At 36.6% G+C, this 20,511-nt stretch overlaps 1 protein-coding gene across 8 annotated transcripts in view; it reads right to left on the bottom strand.

Annotated features, from left to right (window-relative positions):
* Window positions 1-20,511, bottom strand: part of LOC140494648 (protein unc-13 homolog A-like) — a 425,496-nt gene that overhangs the window by 185,088 nt on the left and 219,897 nt on the right. For 4 of the 8 annotated variants that reach the window (XM_072594058.1, XM_072594065.1, XM_072594062.1 and 1 more), the window contains 2 exons: window positions 16,788-16,866; window positions 499-570 (listed from right to left, as the gene is read on the bottom strand). In XM_072594058.1, the coding sequence (XP_072450159.1) occupies window positions 499-570; window positions 16,788-16,866 (151 nt within the window). Of the gene's footprint in view, window positions 1-498; window positions 571-16,524; window positions 16,613-16,787; window positions 16,867-20,511 lie in introns of all 8 variants that reach the window. The other 4 variants (XM_072594057.1, XM_072594063.1, XM_072594060.1 and 1 more) reach the window with 1 other exon arrangement.

Below are 20,511 nucleotides of genomic sequence, written 5' to 3'. Positions count from 1 at the left end.
ACATTGTAAGGCGGGAATAATTTACAGAAGTAAAAAGGCTCAACCAATGGAGAAATACAAAAACAACAGATAAACTTTCAATTTGGCCTTGCTGGACTAAGTGCCAATATAGATCAATGAGCAGAGTGGAGCTGAGTGAACAAGACTTGTTAAATTACAATATAGGCAGCAATCCTTTGGCTGGACATGGGCGAAGAAAGTTTGAAACTGAAACAGTCAAGTATAGTGATAACAAAGTCATGAGGATATAATAATGTATTTTAATCTGCCACTCAAATTAAACCAAACTGTTTTAGGGTTAATAGTTTTGCAATATACATTTGGGTTTAGCCATATTCTTACTTCTTTCTTGTTGGAAGTGGATCTTTCCTTTCCAACAGAAAAATAAACTGATCTGTGATTGACTATTTCTACATTGAGGAGCTTCAACAGATGATTCAAAAACTAAACATTTTAACAGAATTAATGCTTAGAAAATCATACAGAAATTCATCTTACCAATTCTTCATCATTAAGAGTGCGAGTTGCCAGTGCAGAAGTGATGCCAGCTTTTCTTGACTGCACCAAAGACTATAAAAGAAAGATATAAATTACCTACACATTAGAAGACACAGCAATCATTTTTTTTCCACCAAAGTGTTTTTTTTAAATTAGGTGATATTGTGCAGCAAAATGTTGTGGGGAGACCTGTCCCCAAGAAGGAAGTAACATTACTTATTCAATAACCATAATAGAACCCTATAGCCAGCAAAAATGAAAACCTTAAGCTATTTAAGAATTTTGGTTCACAAATAATTCTATACAGGCACTGCACATTCACATTTAATATGCAAAAATAAATTGCTTTCAGCTGACTTTCAAAAAAAATTAGATAAAGTATCCTGTTGTACAATGGCTATCAATAAGATATAATGGATAAATACTAAAGAAAAAGGTTTGATGCAATCAGAATTTTGTGCATGATGTATTCAATATGAGGATAAATTTCTTATTAATTAGTAAAAAGATAAATCAGAGGTAAAATTATCAAAAGAAGACAAATCTTAAATAGCTCGTGTTCCATCAAGAATGCTTCATGTGAGAAAACTTTTTTTTACCAGCATTGCTTTAGTTTGTTACTTCTGTCACAATATGATTCAATCCTTCAGATTCTGTAAAGCTTTGGGCTTGAAATTTGGTAATATTTCAATTAGTGTGCAAGCATTTTCCAGAATTACAGCTTTAGAAAGAATTTGTCTAGAAAGGCCAAATAATAATGTTGATGAAACACTGGATGAAGTAAGGATTTGATATTAGGCAAACCCAGGAGAAAGTGTTTGGTCTACCAGAATGAATATTAATTTGGGGGTTAATTAAGATTGTTGTTCTTACCAGTATGCAATGCACATTCAAGTAAGATTTAAATGCAAAGATGCTTAGCTGGCAATGGCTTCTAAAATGGTATGGTCATTGATGAAGCTATGATACTGTCCCTGCTCAAATTAGTTCGAACATTTCTCCACACGGTAAAACCATGGGAAGAAAAGATCTGATTCAAAATAGGAGTGCATGAATCCTGAACTGAAATAACACAAACAAGACAGACCTCACGTGGTACTAGTCCCTATAGGCAATGCCAAACATGTCACTTTTTTGTAACTAACAACTCGACAAATAAAATTGTTAATAATGAAAAAGATCATAAAAAGTCCATTAAATCCTTGGATAACCTTATGAAAATCTTTCCTTGTTCAGTTGTAAAACATGTAACTTTGAGCATTTTGTTACAATAGGATTTAGATAAAAGATTGCTATCAAAAATTGTGCTTCTGAAATTTAGCAATCAAATAATTTCTTTATTAACTTAAAAGTTTAAGGTATCCAATAGCTGCAAATTTGAATTCTTATGATAAGCTAAGAAACTAACAAATTAAGATTGCCTGTGGGCTTCATACCACTCTTGTTTCATTCAGTGTTATTTGGTTCATGGTGTATTCATCAGTAATTGATCTTCATCACACCTAGATTACTCCACATATAAAGCACTTACCATAGCCTGCACATAGTGAATGCCATGATGAAATAAATGACAGAACATTAATACATGGATTTAAAAACATCTAAGGCTTGACAGTGAACACAAATCACAAAGTCAGTCATCGTGGACACTGCTGGCAAGATAGAAATAAGTTTGTCGTGTTTGCTACAAATCTGGTCTGTGTGTTATTTTCAACTAATGGTTTAAATTTTTACATTTTGCATGCTTTTGCTTTAATTTGGCAAATATTGAACAGGAAAAACAAAAATATGTTTCGATCACCTCTCTTATGGGAGAAAATTAATATTTATACAATTGTAAATTACTATTGCTGGACTATAAATATATATTCCATTTAATGTTTTCTGCTGTTAGAATTTAAGATTAATTGCTCGATGATATCTTGTTTGATGCCCATCTCTATTTAGAAAACTTCTATTGAAGCCCACAGTTTATGTTCATCTTTGGAGAGTCTGTGTGGACTTGTTGGGCCAAACGGCCTGTTTCCACACTGTAGATAATCTAATCTAATCTAAAATATTATTGATATTTAATTATTAGAATAATGTTAAAATGTTTTCCAGAATTAACTAAAATAGTATGTGCCATGTATTAAATGTTAGGAAGCTTACTCTATATAACATATATATCTAGGCACTGCAACATCATGACACAATTTTAAAGTTTATATACTATACTATATCTGACACAGTGGTGTCAGATTACACAAGACTGGGATCTGATTGAAAAGATTCTCGAGAAGCTTAAGCAATTTGCATTATCTTGCTGTCTAGTCCTCACCTGTCTCATGTTCCCAGAACCTGGTCATATTATTTATGCAGTTATAAAAAAGTGATATGTAATAATTATTACTTTACAATCTTTGTAAAGTATAGTTTGTATACTTTACCCAGGCTTAAATCAACAGTTTTAATATATTAAACATCAAAAATAAACAGTTTGTCTTTTAAAATATTTCCTATAATTAATTGATATTGTGATGCATTTGTCATTGAAAATTGAGTTATAAATGACTTCAAATTTATTAGTTTTTATTTGTTTTAATTTTTTTAATCACATTCTTCATAATGTACATTTCCTAACAGAAAGGAACAGCGTCCATCACTGAATCCTGATTTAGGTCTCTATAAGCTGTTTGGACAATTTTCATAATAGGTTCACAAAAACAGGGCAGAGATATTTTTCTGCTGATTCTATCTCTAAGCCGCATGGATAAGCACTTGATCTTTTTCATTAAGACTTGATTGGAGTCAAGAGTTAATTATGCAGGAACTAGAGCCATGATCCTCTGTTCTATTTCTGAGATACACAGCATCTTTGTTTGCAATCCACCCCACCAATCACAAATTCATTCATATTTGAAAATCTCAATAGAATCAATGAAATCCAACTTGCAAAATCTGACTAATACAGAGAACCTCAGCCTCATTTCTGGAAAAAAAAATGAGGTTTTAATGTTATTGTTGTTGTTGTGTTTTGGCTTATTTAGGATGCAATATAGAAAATATGGGTGGTTACTATATTTAATTTGCAAGTGTCATATCAATTACATCCTTGATATCAAATAAAGATTATTACCAAATTGATCAATATTTTAGGAAATATTTGTATTAAACTATTTATCCTTGTTAATTATTAGCTTATTAGTTTATAGATGTAGGAATGCCCATGATTCTGACATGGTCACAATTATCACAATTTATGGCACCTACATTAATCACCTCAGCCAAACACTATGCATGAGTGGTTTAAAGAGAAGCATATGGAAGAAGCTACATTAAGAATTTAAGTTTTATAGGATGGCTCATGGAGTCTGACACAAGGCATCGGTGGTCTTAAAACATAACAAAACAAACAGAAAAAGGAGCTAGGCATTTAGCACCATTGTATCAAACTAGTCTACTCATGGCTTATCTAGTCATATCTTATTATTTTTAATTTAAAAGAAGACAAAGTAAGAAATATATTATCAAATATTATGAATAACAAGCATGTTTCTACTCTTATCTACTAAATAATTTAAGCAATTTTTTTCAGACTTTTCAAACATTCATTGGAAATAACAGCTTTTAATTACCACAAAAAAACATTGAAGCCAATTGGGAATCTTAGATTCTATTCCTTTCTATATTATCAGGTGATTTGCATCTGTATCTAGTAATAGTCTATAGATTGTGTTAAAAAGAGATATTATGATGACCACTTTATAAATATCATTGAACATGTATAAATACACAAATGTAATCATTTGAATGCACTTGAGCAAGTGGTTCCATCAGTATCACAATGCCATTTTATCTATTGCATTTAAAATTAAATGCTAAAGAGTAGAGTCTGTATTTAAATCCTTTGTTTTGAAAGAGACAAATGCAAAGTAAATATCTAACATAACTTAACATTCACTGAAAGATTTAATGGCTTATTCAGTAGATTTTACAGAGCAAACACATCGCTTGCAATCAACTATTTTAACCTCTCTTAAACACGTCACTGTTGTTTTAGTTTATGGATCTATAAAACATACCTTATGAACATGAGCCAACCTTCTGAATAGTTTTATGGTATTGTACAGAATTACTACTTTTCAAAGCAAACTTTTGTTCAAGATTTCAGTGAAACAATCTAAGAATAAGCAATTGATTTTTAAAAGTGTTTTTTTTAAATGGGGTAAAACAAATCTGCCAACTGAAATTGTTTAAGCAATAAAATGCAGCATTTTTAGTCAATATCTTGCATACTTTAATTTGTATGTTTGAAAATGTCAGGTTTTTTTAAAATTCATTCACCAGATGTAGGCATTACTGGCTAGGCAAATATTTATTTCCCGTTTGTAATAGTCCTGGAGGTAATTGACTTAAACTGTTGCAGTCCTTGCAATATAATAACACCCACAATGCTAGGAAGGGAGTTTCAGGTTTTGACCCAATGGCAATAAAAGAATGACGACCCTACATCAGATGATACGTGTGGTCCCCATTGTTGCCCTTGTCCTCCTTGGTGGTGGGGATCAGGGGAATGGAAGGTTATTGTCACAGGATTCCTGATAAGTGACTGCATTGCATCTTATAGATGGTAAACACTGCTGTCATTGTGTGTTGGTAATGAAGGGAGCAAATGCTGAAGATGATGGAGGAGGACTGGGTGCCAATTGAAAATTTATCTTGCTTAATGATCCAACAGTTTACTATATTATTAATATTTCTTCCACTTGCACTTCATGATTGTACTGCTTATCCATCCACAAGACAATGTTGGGACATTTACTTACACATAATTTCAGTTATAAGAACATTCAAGACTGTATATTCCTGTAGTTTCTTTTCTATCTATACAGTAACAAAGGGGGCTAGGAATGACTTTTCTTGTTATCAGCAGATTGTCACGTAAAATCTCATAACATTCTATAGTGTATTAACAAAGTGGCTAATGACAGTTAAAACAGTGAACAAAAAAAAATTTCCTGATAATTAATTATAAGCATTTCTACCACCTAATCATTCCTCTATATCTCCTAATAGTATATACTGTAGTAGTGGAAGCTCATTGCATTAAAAACAATGCAGCATTTATTTGCAGTTATTGGAGTTGTTAATTTATTGCAACTTTAAATTCATTGATACACATTAAATAGTTATAACTAAAGTCTCCAAATCCATTTGAGTTTGAACTTTGTTTTGAAATTGATCATAATATAATACATTCTTCTAGGTTCCCAATTTTACAAACATGTTCTGCTTGATTAAAGTCTCACAAACTTCATAAGTGCTGCAACTTGATAGTTCTTTAATCAAAAAACAAAAACCATAAATTAACTCATGCTATAAGACATGATACTGCACAACTGAAATTAAAATATAGCAGTGCTCTAAGCAGATCTATTTTGTCTAGCAAACAAAAGTACAGGGCATACTTACAATATTAAAATTAAAAGTAATAATTTAAATTACGTCCATGCACTTGACATTTGTATTTCATATGATCTCACATTGTGGTTGGTTTACTTTATATAGCAGGTGAAATTTGTAAAGATCATGGTAGTTACCTCAGCATATAATTATTCTGCATTAAGCAGTAGGGGATTTGCATTTACCCTCTTAAAAATAGAAATGATTGTGGACAGGGAATATGTCATTTTGGTAATCGCCACAAAGCCTGAGAAGTGTGTCGGCCAAATATAAATCAAACTCTTCAGCTTCAATTCTAGTTTTGTCAATAACAAAATACAGGCTTGGGACAGAGTTTCTCTGCATTGATACTCCATATCCATCTGATGAAGGAGCAGTGCTCCAAAAGCTAGTGCTTCTAAATAAGCTTCTTGGACTATAACCTGGTGTTGTGCGATTTTTAACTTTCTCTGGACTGTCTTCCTTTTTGCTGTAGACCTCTGGTCACTGCAGATTGGACTGAAAGTGACAATATGGGAATGTAGGAAGCACTGTTAATAAGTTTGTAGATAGCACCAAAATTGGTGATATAGTGGACAGTGAACACAGTTATCTAAGATTACAAAGAGATCTTGATCGATTGATTGATTGACGTATTGTCATGTATACCTGAGTACAGTGGAAAGTTTTGCTTGCAAGCATTACGGGCAGATCATAGTAAGCAAGGACGTAGACATCACAGGGTGAAAAAAAAACTTGGACAGAGTAAGGTATATAGATTACACCACACAGGACATGTGCAACATTAACAAGATCAACATTATCTGAGGTTAGAGGTGTCCATTCAGGAATCTAATAACAGCTGTCTGGAATCCACTGGTGGGTGTTCAAGCTTCTGTATCTTCTGCCATTGGGTCAATGGCTGAGGTGTGGTAGATGGAGCTTAATTTGGGTAAATGTGAGGCATTGCATTTTGCTTATACAAACAAGGACAGCACTGACACAACTAATGGTAGAGCTCTGGGTAGTGTTGTAGAACAGGGAGACTTAGGGGTTCAGATACATAATTCTTTTAAATTTGCATCACAGGTAGACAGGGTGGTTAAGGCAGTATTTAGCATGCTTACTTTCATTACTCATACCATTGAGTGCAGGAGTAGGGATATCATGTTGAAGTTGTGCACATTAGCCATGGTGAGGCCTCTTCTGGAATACTGTATGCAGTTCTGGCTTCCCTGTTATAAGAGGGATATTATTAAACCAGAGAGGGTTCAGAAAAGATTTATCAGGATGTTGCCAGGAATGGGGGGCTTAAGATATAAAAATAGACTGGAAAGTCTGGGGGGTTTTCCACTGAATCATAGGAGATTGAGGGGTGACTATTGAAGTTGATAAAATCATAAGGGGCCATGATAAGATGAATAAGAAGGATCTTTCCCAAAGGGTGGGGAGTTCAAAACTAGCAGGCAAAGTTTTAAGGTGAGAGGAGAAAGATTTATAAAGGACGTGACAGGCAACGTTTTCACACAGTGAGTAGTTTGTGTGCGGAATGAACTGCCAGAGAAAGTGGTGGATGCAGGTACAGTTACAACATTTAAAAGACATTTGGATAAGTTCACAAATAGGAAAGGTTTGGAGGGATATGGAATCGAGAGTGTGGTGCTAGAAAAGCACAGCCAAATCAGGCATCATCTGAGGAGAAGGAGAATCTGAGCAGGATGCTGCCTGACCGGCTGTGCTTTTCCAGCACCACACTCTTGACTGATCTCCAGCATCTGCAGTCCTCACTTTCTCCTTGGAAGAATATGGACCAGGCTCAGACCAGTGGGAGTAGTTTAGTTTGGGAACATAGTCGTCATGGACTGATTAGATGGAGGGTCTGTTTCAATGCTGTATGACTCTATGGCTGTATGACTCAATGACAAATATTCAACTATTCTGTTCATTTGAGGCCTTTGAAAGGTAGTAGAAAAGTAGTCCATACAAACAGTGTCAATAGAATTTTGTAAAAAGCAGAAGCAACATCTCCAAATAAATTAAAGAGTGGAATGTCCTCCAAAGCCTGAAGCATAATGAACTCATTTATGAGCCACTGAGCATATTGCGTCACCTATTATGTTAAGTGCACCTCCACCAAGTCCCAGCAGATCCAGATCACTATGTACCTGCTGCCCTGGGAGTTACTGACACCAAAACATAAACTCCCTTCACCAACCAGAAAAGTGTCAGCAACAGTTGGGCATGTGCAATCAGCTTGCACTGCATCTAGCAGTGCATGCGTAGATTTAGAACTGTCCTCAATTTTTGGATGTTGGTTCTAACTATAAATATAATGCATAATAGACTTTACACACCTGCTGTTGAAAGAAAGAAATGGAGTGCAATTAATTTCCCAGTCATTTAAGATGATGGTACATGGGTTATTGATAATCACACCTCCGATAATCAACATTATTCTTGCATTTAAACATCAATAAAATGCAATTTGTAAGTACTGTCAAGTATTTCTTATCAAAATATATTAAAATTACAGTATCGAATTTTTAAAAAGATTTGTATCTCAGGTTGACGATGAGTCGTAGAGTCATTCATCGAGCTGGTATTCATCTGTTGACATTTTGTCACCTCACTAGGTGACATCGTCAGTGCATCTTCGATAAAGTGTTGGTAGTCTGTCCCACCTGGTATTTACGTGCCTCATTCTATGTCTGAGTGGTTTGTATATGGGGTCCAGTTCAATGAATTTACTGAGTGGGTTCTGGTTGGAGTGCCAGGTTTCAAGGAATTCCCTCACATGTCTCTGTTTAGCCTGTACTAGGATGGTTACATTGTCCCATTTGAATTTGTGTCCTTCATTGTCTGTGTGGTTGGAAATGAGAAAGTACTTGTTATGTCTGGCAATGGCAAGCTAATGTTCGTGCACTCGTATAGTCTTCCTGTTTGTGCTATGTAGTGTTTCTCAGTCCTGGAAAAGATGAAACCCAACAGATCAAACACACCCTGATTCTATGGACTACCCAAGCAAAAGCATTCCTCAGACCTATTATATCATTCCCAAGGACACCTAATTACAAATAAGTCGAGGAGCTGCAAACAAGACTGAAATACTTCCAATCATTCCATTCACACCTCCCAAGAGTTCCTTAATATCATCAGAAACACCACAAAAGAGAAAGATGAAATAATGATTTCATTTGATGTAACAGCGCTCTTTATATCTATAGACATCGACCTGGCCAAGAGTACCATTGCCACATTATTAGATGAAGCAATTACTAGGACACCCCACGACATCAGCAGCATCAAAAAGAACAGCATGTTAAAACTATTAGACTTATGCCTCACTACTCACTTTACATTCATTGGACAAGTATACAGACAAATCAATGGTACATCATGGGGTCCCTGATAACAGGGCTGATAGCAGAAGCAGTAATGCAATGCTTAAAACAGCCAACCCTCCACACCATCCAACCCAAACTCTGGATCCAGTATGTAGATGATAGCTTTGTCATCATCAAACGTACACAACTGGAAGAAACCCATCATCACATCAATTAATATCCTCACCTGAATAAAGTTTACTAAAGAAGAGGAAGACAATAGCAGACTCCCCTTCCTGAACATATTAGTGGAACGTACGCCTACTGGTGAACTCCAGACCAGTGTGTACAAGAAGAACATCCATCCAGATCAGATACTGAACTAAAGCAGCAACCATCCCAGCGCCCATAAATGAAGCTGCATTAGACCACTATTCAAACAGGCAAGGACACAATGCAGCAACCCAGAACTCCAGAAGGCAGAACAGGAACACCTAATCAAGGAATTTAAATGAAGTGGGTACCCTAAGTGCACTATCCTCCAATACGTACATAACAAACCTAAAGAAGAAAACACTACATGACCAGACAAGGTAGTGACCATACCGTACATCAAAGACATATCAGAAATGACTACCCGACTGCTCAAACACCTGGGAATCTTAGTGGCCCACAAATCAGTGAACACCTTTCACCAGCTCCTCACAAAGGCCTGACAACCATAAGCCATAAGACATAGGAGCACAAATTAGGCCATTCAACCTACTGATTCTGCTCTGCCATTCAATCATGGCTGACAAGGACATATCTATCTCAGTCTTAAACATACTCAATAGCCTGGCCTCCACATCCTTCTGAGTCAATGAATTCCATAGATTCACCACTCTCTGGCTGAAGACATTTCTCCTCATTTCCTCTCCTCTAAGGCTGTGCCCTCAGGTCCTAGTCTCTCCATCAATGGAAACGTCTTCCCAACACCTACTCTGTCCAGGCCATTCAGTATTCTGCATGTTCCAATTAGATCTCCCCTTATCTTCTCAACTCAATCGAGTATAGACCCAGAGTCCTCAAACGTTCCTAACATGTTAAGCTTTTCATTCCTTTTTCACCCACATCCAACAGGACAAACATTATCTATCAGACGCCTTGTAAGGACTGTGAAAAATACTACGTGGCACAAACAGGAAGAAAACTGACTATAAGAGTACATGAACATCAGCTCATCACTGCCAGATATAACCAGTACTCTCTTATTTCTAACCACACAAACAAAGAAGGACACAAATTCAAAGGGATTAATATAATCATCCTAGCACAGGCTAACAGAGACACGTGAGAGAATTCCTTGAAGCCTGGCACTCCAACCGAAACCCAATCAATAAACACATTGAACTGGACCCCATATACAAACCAGAGCTGAAAAATGTGTTGCTGGAAAAGCGCAGCAGGTCAGGCAGCATCCAAGGAGCAGGAGAATCGACGTTTTGGGCATAAGCCCTTCTTCAGGAGTGAGGAAGGTGTACCAAGCAGGCTAAGATAAAAGGTAGAGAGGAGGGACTTGGGGGAGGGGCATTGGGAATGCGATAGGTGGAAGGAGGTTACGATGAGGGTGATAGGTCGTAAAGGGGGTGGGGGCGGAGAGTTTGGGAAGAAGATTGCAGGTCAAGAAGGCGGTGCTAAGTCCGAGGGTTGGGACTGAGATAAGGTGGGGGGAGGGGAAATGAGGAAGCTGGAGAAATCTGCATTCATCCCTTGTGGTTGGAGGGTTCCTAGGCGGAAGATGAGGCGTTCTTCCTCCAGGTGTTGTGTTGCCATGGTCTGGCGATGGAGGAGGCCAAGGACGTGCATGTCCTTGGCAGAGTGGGAGGGGGAGTCATATACAAACCACTCAGACACAGAAATGCAAGTACCAAAAAGTAGTCTCACAAATACCAGGTGGGACAGACCACAACACTTTATCAAAGACACACTGATGATGTCACCTAGTGAGGTGACAATAACATCTGCAGAAAAACACACCAGCTCGGCAAACGAATCTATGACCTCAAAATTACTAGTAGCTAAGATTATATTTTAATCAATACAAGGCAGATGTTCAAAATCCAGCATCTTCATGACTGAAAACAATGGATGTTTTCCATGTTCTGGATTACATATTAAATCAAATGATAGCAAGTAGGTGATAACAATAATCATCTGACTTTTGAGTTTATGAACTGGTCTAAGGTTATTTCAGCTTTTGTTTTCAAATTTGTCAATCATTTCCATTAACTTGAGATATTTTGATAAGTTAAGTGTCTCATGTTTAATCCCTATAGTTAATATTCAGGTGCAAATGGAGGGCACCAAAAACACACTTCAGTGGTTACAATAAAAACTTATTGAAACAATAATTTGGGAAAAAAAATTAATAGTTACTTCTGGAAATTCAGGCTAATTAGGAAACACCTAAATGTATGGAATAGTTATGAGTAAACCCTGTTTGATTATTTGCTTGAGATTTTCGAACAGCTAGTGTTTATGTAGGAAATGTGGATTCTGTGGTGTATATTGGTTTCCAAAAGACATTTGATAAAGTGGTGCATGACAAATCTGTGAGCAAAGTTATAGCAAAAATAGGAGTAAAATGAAATGTAGCAACATAGGCCTGAAATTGGCTGAGGGCAAGGAAATAATGGATCATTTTTCAACTGGAGGAGGGATTGTACTCGAGTCTTCCATTGTCAGCATTGGGATCTTGCTTTTTCTGATATATATTAATGAGCAAAATTTTGATGTACATGCAACCTTTAAAAATTGCAGATGGAAAAACAAAACATGGAACCATTCTTAACAATGAGAAGGATCGAATAGAATGTTAAAAACATGTAGACAAGCTGGTGAAATGGATGCACAAGTAGCAGATGAAATTTAATTCAGAGAATTGTCAAGTGATTAATTTTATCAAGGTAGCGACAGGGAGACAATATAATGGCAAAATTCTAAAAGTGATGCAGGAGCAGAGGGATTTGGAAATATACATGGTTAAGTCATTGAAGGTGGCAGTGTAGTTAAGAGAATGGTTACTAAAGAACAAAATATCCTCAGGTTGATTAGCAGGTTATATTAAACCTGCATAGAACACTCATTGGGCCTGAACGGCATTTAGTTCTGGGCTTTACATTTTATAGAAAAAATTAGATGGGTTTGGAGGCTATGCCGAAAAGATTTACAGAAGTGGCTTCAGAGATGAGAACTTCAGCTTCAAAGACAGATTGTGAAGTTGTAATTGTTCTTGCAGAAAAAAAAGTTGAGATGAGACAGATAAAAGTATTCAAAATCAAGAGAGGCAGGGACAGAATAGATAGGATAAAATTGTTTTCACCATAAGGATTGAAAAGGAGACAGATTTAAGGAAAGTGGTAAAAGAAGCAATGGTGATACATGGATGAACTTATTCATGTTGTGAACGATGAGGATCTAGAATGCCCTGCCTGAGAATGTGGTTCAATTGAGGCAGCTAAGAGGAAATTGGACAGTTATCCGAAAAGGAAAAATGTAGAGGGTTTAAGAAAGTTAGGCAACACAGATATGATGGGCCTGAAAGAATGGTGATGGAAATTAATTGTGATTTTTAAAAGGAATTGAATCGCCAACTGAAAAGAAAAACATTGCTGGGTAACATAGAAAGAGTGAGGAGTAGGAATTGCTACATTGCTCCTTCACTGTGCCATCATAAAATTGTCTGGCCAACTGCCCCCCTTCTATACTGTAACCATTCTGTGGAATTTTCCTATTCTGTTAATGCAGCACAAAGACAGATAATAAAAATACGGAGTAAGGGAAACACATGATATTACACAAAACACACAGGCGCCCACACAAAACTGCAACCGAAGAAACTCTGCATGACTCATATCATAATGTAGGCATTTTAGTTCAACAAAATGTGGGAGGCAGTATTTTGCTTCTCTCAAGAGATATCATTGCATGCAATACACTGTCCTCCCTTTTGCAGCAAATGCATAATTTGACAAGTATTTAACTGGCAACAAACAAGTTGTGCAACATCAAACCTCTCACTTTAGAACTATAAAGTTGGTCACAGTGAGCAAAACCCAATGTAAAATACTGCAAAGGCTGGAAATTTGAAATAAAAATAGAAAATGCTGGAGAAACTTAAAATCTAACAATATGTAGGGAAATAGAAAGATGATTAACATTGACTGTAAAATAAACTTACTTCTGAAATGAAGAGAAAGGTGGAAAAGTGTTTTTATACTGTAAAAAAAAAGTTGGGGAGGAGAACCTGGACCATAAAGGAAGGTCAAGGAGGGTTAGAGCGCAATGGACATGAGAGATTACAGGTGTCTCAACAAAAGGCAAAGGGAGTGGTAATGATTTGCAGAGGAAAGGTAGGTCCCAGTAGATGTTAATAGCAGAATACAAGCCAACTCTGCTGACAGGAAAACCAAGAAAACTAGACACAGAGTGGGGAGGTGGGAAAAAGATGATTACAGTGTTCACGGTCTTAAGATAATGAATTCAATATTGAATCCAGAATGCTGTAAAGAAAATGAATCACAATGAACTTCAAACCTTAAATGGTTTTTCTCTCCACAGATGCTGGCAGACCTACTGAGTTTCTCCAGGACTTTGTTTACATTCCAGAGTTCATGCTATGTTAATTACAAATATTCACTATATTATAGACCGTCTTTGGAATCAATGTACAGAAGACAGTACATTGGTGATGAAAAGTTTGCAGTATTAATAGCTATTTAATGGACAGTACATTGAATCATGCTGATATGCCTCTGTCATGCAAATGTAGCAAATATAATTACAGCAATGATAAAAACTTTGAAGCGCTAACATTTTTCTTACAGAAATGTTAGATGAACCATAAGGCTAACCTGATATACTTAAAAACATTTAGTTGTGTCATCCAAAACAATAACCAAATGATGACCATTTTAGTAATAATTGTGAACAACTAAGCATGCACAGGGCAAGTCATTGATCATGGATGAAGAGACAGACGTGATGAATACCAAAAGGGTGACTCATGCTGTGCAGAGTATAAATATGGTTCAAGGCTCTGCATCATTTACGATTCCAAATTTTCAGTGACACCCAAAAACTGCAAGTTCTTACCCAAATAACATCAACTAAAATTGATGGTGAAGGGTTCACTACTTTGTTAATAAAAGTTTCTCTTTTTTTGGTCTGCGTTTAGCAATTTGTACCATCAGTGGTTTGTCCAAGACAACATCAAGCAGTAAACACATTTTTAGTATCTCTCATGAGGAGAAATCTCAGCTGACAGTGGAACTCAGGATTTATGTGGGATATTCCTGCTTTTCACCACTTCCCCTTTACCTTGGCTTCACATCAATATTTATGTCTTTTTAAGAAAAAAAAACTTATTTTTGCTGGCAGCTATTTGGCAGCCCACATCCATGGCAGGAAAACTTGAGCAGAACAGATCTCTCATTACATCCAGTTTGCTTTCTATCATTCTGGTAGACTTATGACATTACATACCATCAGCAGGTTACATTATCAGTAGGCAAAAGGACAGGTGGTTTGGTACACTGCAACGAAGGCAATAGATTCTGCTCTGCGTTCATGAAAATGATTGCTGTGCTTACCTAGGTTCGCCTGCATGATATCATTGAAAAGTATACACGCAAACATATTCTACAAATTTCTAGCTGTGTCATAAATGCAATAGTGAAATGAACTGCATAATGAGTGGTCCTGGTAATATCTCCAAATCATGTTGGATTGATCAAGCTATTCTGACCTCAACACAATGTGTATTTTAACTTTCACTGATAAGACTGAACAATGTTAATCCCTGATTCTGGAACGTGACAGAACTGCAAGCTGCATTTTGGTTTAGGTATAGCCTTCCCAAATGATGTTATTGCAAATATTTCCAGTACACAGTCACAATGCTCCAAATATTGGGTTGTTGAACATCATGGCTGATATCTTCTGCAATTTCAATTCATCTGTCTCCATGTTCAGCACATTTAAGGGGCAGGGGTGGGTACGGGTGTGTGGGTGGTAGCGATGCAGTAGATCATGTTTTCTTATTATCTTCATTGGGTTTGACTGTTAATAGTTTTGCCCTTTCTGACTCAATACCACCTTGTTGATTGGTCCCTTGCTTACAGTGAAAATTGGGAACTATGTTATCAACTAGAGATGGGTAAAAATAAATTAAACTCTTTGTTGTGACAAACCAAGGGGATCCAAGTAATGAGATACAAAATTTGAGGGTATACAATTGAAAAACAGTAACTCCTTGATACTTGTGTGTTTTTGTACTAATGTTGCTTGATAAACAACTTTAAGGCATCAGCATCTAAGCTCTCATCTTCACTTCTAATACTCAGGTTTATTGGATTAATTTCAAGAGATCATGTATTCTTTAAGCATTGAATCTACAACCAAGTCCTATATTTCTTATTACTTCATGAAGTTGTTTGGAATATTAAAACAGACTCAATAATAATTTTTCATTTTCTATCTATAAAATTCTATTATAACTTTTTGATCTGTATTAACTTCAGTTGGCAGAAGATGTAATACAATATTCTTTCATCATAACACAAGATGTTTGGTCAAGGTTTAGAACTCGAGAAGCCTGCTGATGCAAGCATTGAACTTGTTTAAACCTTTTACATGAACATTATAAAGAGAAAACTATTACGGGCTTCGGGGCCAGACTACAGGACTGAACAGACAGGCAATAAAAAGGTCTGATAGAGGCAGCGCAAACAGAAAAGCAGCAAAATATCTTTGAAAATAAACATAATCAGAAAAACAATAGAAAGTGAAGCTAAGCTGCAGCTGCAATATTTAAGAACTTTGGTTTCTAATTTGCTGCCTTATTTGTTAAGTAATTACCTAATTAGTTTTTAGTTGAAATTTGTTTTAAGACGACGTGTGAACTTCCTAAAACCTAACTTGCATTGCATTCAGCCATTCTGAAAGTGGATTCAAATAAATTCAACTTCTTTGCATTTGCAAGAGAGCTTTTTTTTTACATTGATGAACTTAGCTATGTTTTTATCAGCTATAATGGAGATCTTATGCACATAATCAGATTAAGCAATTGTAGAATCAAAATGTCATTTATCAACTAAAACTGGGCCAAAATTTTAGAAACCAAAGTCTTTCAGCCTAGTACAGAACCCAGAAGCCCGTAAAATACTGTGAACAAAACTAGCTGCATGTTGATGTTGTAATGCCATCCCTCGAATACAGCAGTCAAGGATTTTCTCACCAGGTCGCTGACCAGTGGGAGGGATTTACGCCGAGGCTTAATGTCAGGCATGCTGTCAATGCTACGCAGAAATTTAACCGCTGCTCCCCTACAGTTATAAGTGAAACAAAAGACAAAAGAAAAAGAAAACAAAAGTAAACATACATAAAAGTAAAAGAAACAGAGAGAATTACTAGCAAGCAAGGCAACAGGCACAACTCCATGACCATAAGATGCCTCAGAGCATAGTGGCAGATCACTGTGGGAGAAAAGAAATGTCTCACCAAATCACTAACAAGATTTTTGGGTTTTTTCTTTCGAAGATCTGGCATACTGTCAATACTGTAAAGCCCACCGCCAGGCCTAGAAAAGACAGCAATAGTAAAGTGAAGTACTACTATATAGCAGGGGAAAAGAACTCCTTGAGGCCTGACCAACATAGTCTTCAACAACAGTAATCCAGTACAATATAAATAATAGTCAGTTTTGCTATAACGCGGTAGTTTGTTCTCGTGCAATCCCGTGTTATAAGAAAATTGCAGAATAGCAGGACTATTTAACCTAATAGGGCTGGAATTATGTTATAACCAATAAATGCTTTAAGACTTTGTGCTTTAGAAACAGACTCCCCAGTTTGTCAATCGTGTTATAGCGAATTAGTGTTAATGAAATGCACATTGTACAGCGACCTGTATAACTAATTGTGCATAAACATTCACTGAAATAAAGTAATGGAAATACCAGTATATGTTGAACATTTTTTAATGGGTGTTGAAGGTGCATATTGTCAATAATACACAAAACTTAATTTTCATGAAGTGGAAAGACCATTTGGAAACTCCTTCAATTTAAAATGGCAATTATCATTTTTAATGGTTGTTTTCACCCTCCACATATTTACAGATTAATTTTTGATTAAATAAAATAAATATAAACTGGTCAGTTTTGGTTTTAATTGAAAATTGCCATCAGGTGCTGATAATAACCTGAATTCATTTTCAATGCATGGATGCTTTATTGCACAAAAAACTGGGGGGAAAACAACTGGTTTTTGTCACTTCTATAATATAGTATATTTGCACTCCAAATTCTGTGAATAAAACAAATTGCTTTAAAGTGATTCCTGATTATATTATGAATTAACAAAATCAAATTGGACAACTTGTTCAGAGATTTCCATAATAGAAGCTCGTGTGTGTAATAGTTGGTTCACAAAATAGATCCTCATCACCCACAGACCACATTCTCTTCAGTTAGGTAGTGCAGCCAAGCAAGCAGCACATGTAGCATCTTGAAGCCCTTATATTTTTGCATAAAACTTATATAAAGTAATTATTGTGTGTAAGGTTCTACAAGATTACATCTATACATGTAAACTTTAACCCCTGGATGAATTTTTCTACATCTGTGTACGAACATGGATTAAATGCCCACTTCTATGTCACAGTTATTCTGGTGGGCCTCTCAATTATTACTTCTCCACTTCATGACGAATCAGAAGTTGATCCTGCTGATCAAAGGATTTCGTTTTTTCTGATTTAAGTATCTATCCACTCCTAAGTTCCTTCAACAATATGAGGATTCTGGGTTTGAATTATAGAAACATGGAATCCTACAGTGTGGAAACAGGCCCTTCGGCCCAACAAGTCCATACCAACCCTTCAAACAGTAACCCACCCAGATCCATTCCCCTACCCAATTATTATCCTTTATTTACCACTGACTAATGCACGTAACCTACACATCCCTGAACACAATGGGCAATTTAGTATGGCCAGAAACCAGAGTATCCGGAGAAAACCAATGCTGACACAGGGAGAATTGGCAAACTCCAAACAGTCGCCTAAGGCTGGAATTGAGCCTGGGTTCCTGGCACTGAGATGCATCAGTGCTAACCACTGAGCCACCTTGGGTTTGGATCACCTGTATTTTTGCTTTCAGAAGTACTCTAAAAAGTGGAAAGCTAGTATGGCTAATCAGATGTATTTGCACATATGCTTGCAAACAAATTTGACAGGAAGCCCATTTCAAAGTTTCTCCACACTTTGAAGGATAAAATCAACTAAACATCACAGACAAAAATCAAATGTGAACTTTGCATCAAAGAATTGTTTGCACATCTTTCACATTTTCAGAAGAATTACATCACATTACATCATCATACTTTGCATATATTTAACTAGAATCTTCTGGGATGCAGAAAAGCCAAACACAAGCCAGATTTTGCTATTACAGAGACAGTGTAACTGTTAGCATTCATTATCATTATTCTTGTACACCTGACACTGACTTCTGACATCCACAACCAAAGTTAAATGCAAATACCCACACATCACTGTCATTGACTCCTTACTCTTCCCCAGACTGCACTATTCAAGTTTTTTTTGCAGATGAGAATCAATTTTAAATTGCCAATTTGGCATGTGCTTCACATTTTATGGTATTAGCCTCACTGTGGAAGTCCTTGAAAAATTGCAAATTGTTGGATGTGGTATCACTAAGTGACATACTAAGTCATAATTCCTACCAAATAAAAGAATCTTGACAAACTAATTCTTCAATAAATATAGCTGAAAAAGAAATTTGTAGAAGCTTTTCATCTTGCATACATCAGAACAATTTTCAAGAATATGAATTTAAGGGAAAAAGCAATTATACTGTAAGAGAATGCTGACTGATCGGCAAGTGGATTCTAATTAGCAGGGCATTGGTGTGGAGAATGTGAAAATTAATGCTGATTGACAGTTAATTGATATGCTTTGTTTAAATTTTAAACCAGCCAGATTGCTATTGGTTGGTTAGGTCATTGCCTGAAGGAATGTGAAATGTGGGGGGTATATGATTTGCAGGGCCAGTGTGACATCACATTTGTTGACTATACCTCTAAAAGACTGCTGAATCATATCAAACAGCACATTGCTTTGACTGTTTGTGACAAGCAAGATACTCGCCTATCCAACCAAGCCATAATCTGCAAAACTTGCAACACAGTCTAATATTAGATATGACTCTGTAATTGCGCAATGTCTGCCAGATAATTTTGAGTGTACAAAAGAATTATGCTGACAACCAGTTTAGGATTGAAAGTCAGGTTTGCACAGTATTACACTTCCACATACAGGAAGCTACATATATTAATTCACAGAGTCATGTTTATTGCATACAGAGATAACATATACAACACCTATTTCAACTCTCAACACAAGTGACGGCCATTCACTGGTTCATTTATCAGGACAATGCATTAACCAAACAAAGTCAATCTGCTTGATTTAAAATTTAAACAAAGCTTAACAGTTAACTGTCAATCATCATTAATTGGCACACTCTCTATGGCAATTTCACGACCACAGCCCACTTGCCAACCAATTAGCATTATCCTCCTTTCATGTGGTTTAAAGTTTGGTTTCTCCCTTGAATTGGTATTTTTGTAAATTGCAAAGTATAAGGTGAAACGCATTGACAAAATATGTTTTTTAAAGCATTACTCATGTTTTGTACCACCAAATGACCATTTTTTCTATTTGTTTTAAGTCAAATCAGCCTGTGGCTGAACACTTCAACTCCCCCTCCCACTCCACCAAGGACACGCAAGTCTTGGGCCGCCTCCATCATCAAACCCTTACCACTCGATGCTTGGACGAAGAACACCTCATCTTCCGCCTTAGGACCCTGCAACCACATGGGATCAATGTGGATTTCACCAGTTTCCCCATTTCCCCTCCCCCCACATTATCCCAGTCCCAAGCCTCCAACTTGGCACCACCCCCTTGACCTGTCCATCACCTTTCCCATCTATCTGCTCCACCTTCCCCTCCAACCTATCACCTTCTCCCCACCTTTATCTACCTATCACATTCTCAGCTTCTTTCCTCCCAACCCCACCCTCGCCTTCCCATTTAAAACCTCAGCCTCCAGTCCATAAGCTTCATTCCTGATGAACGGCTTATGCCCAAAACGTTGATTTGCCTGCTCCTCAGATGCTGCCTCACCTGCTGTGCTATCTAG

The sequence above is a fragment of the Chiloscyllium punctatum genome, chromosome 24 (genome assembly GCF_047496795.1).
Source record: "Chiloscyllium punctatum isolate Juve2018m chromosome 24, sChiPun1.3, whole genome shotgun sequence".
Classification (NCBI taxonomy): Eukaryota; Metazoa; Chordata; class Chondrichthyes; order Orectolobiformes; family Hemiscylliidae; genus Chiloscyllium; species Chiloscyllium punctatum.
The sequence above is the reverse complement of the archived record's forward strand: the minus strand, read 5'-3'. Positions and strand labels throughout refer to the sequence as shown.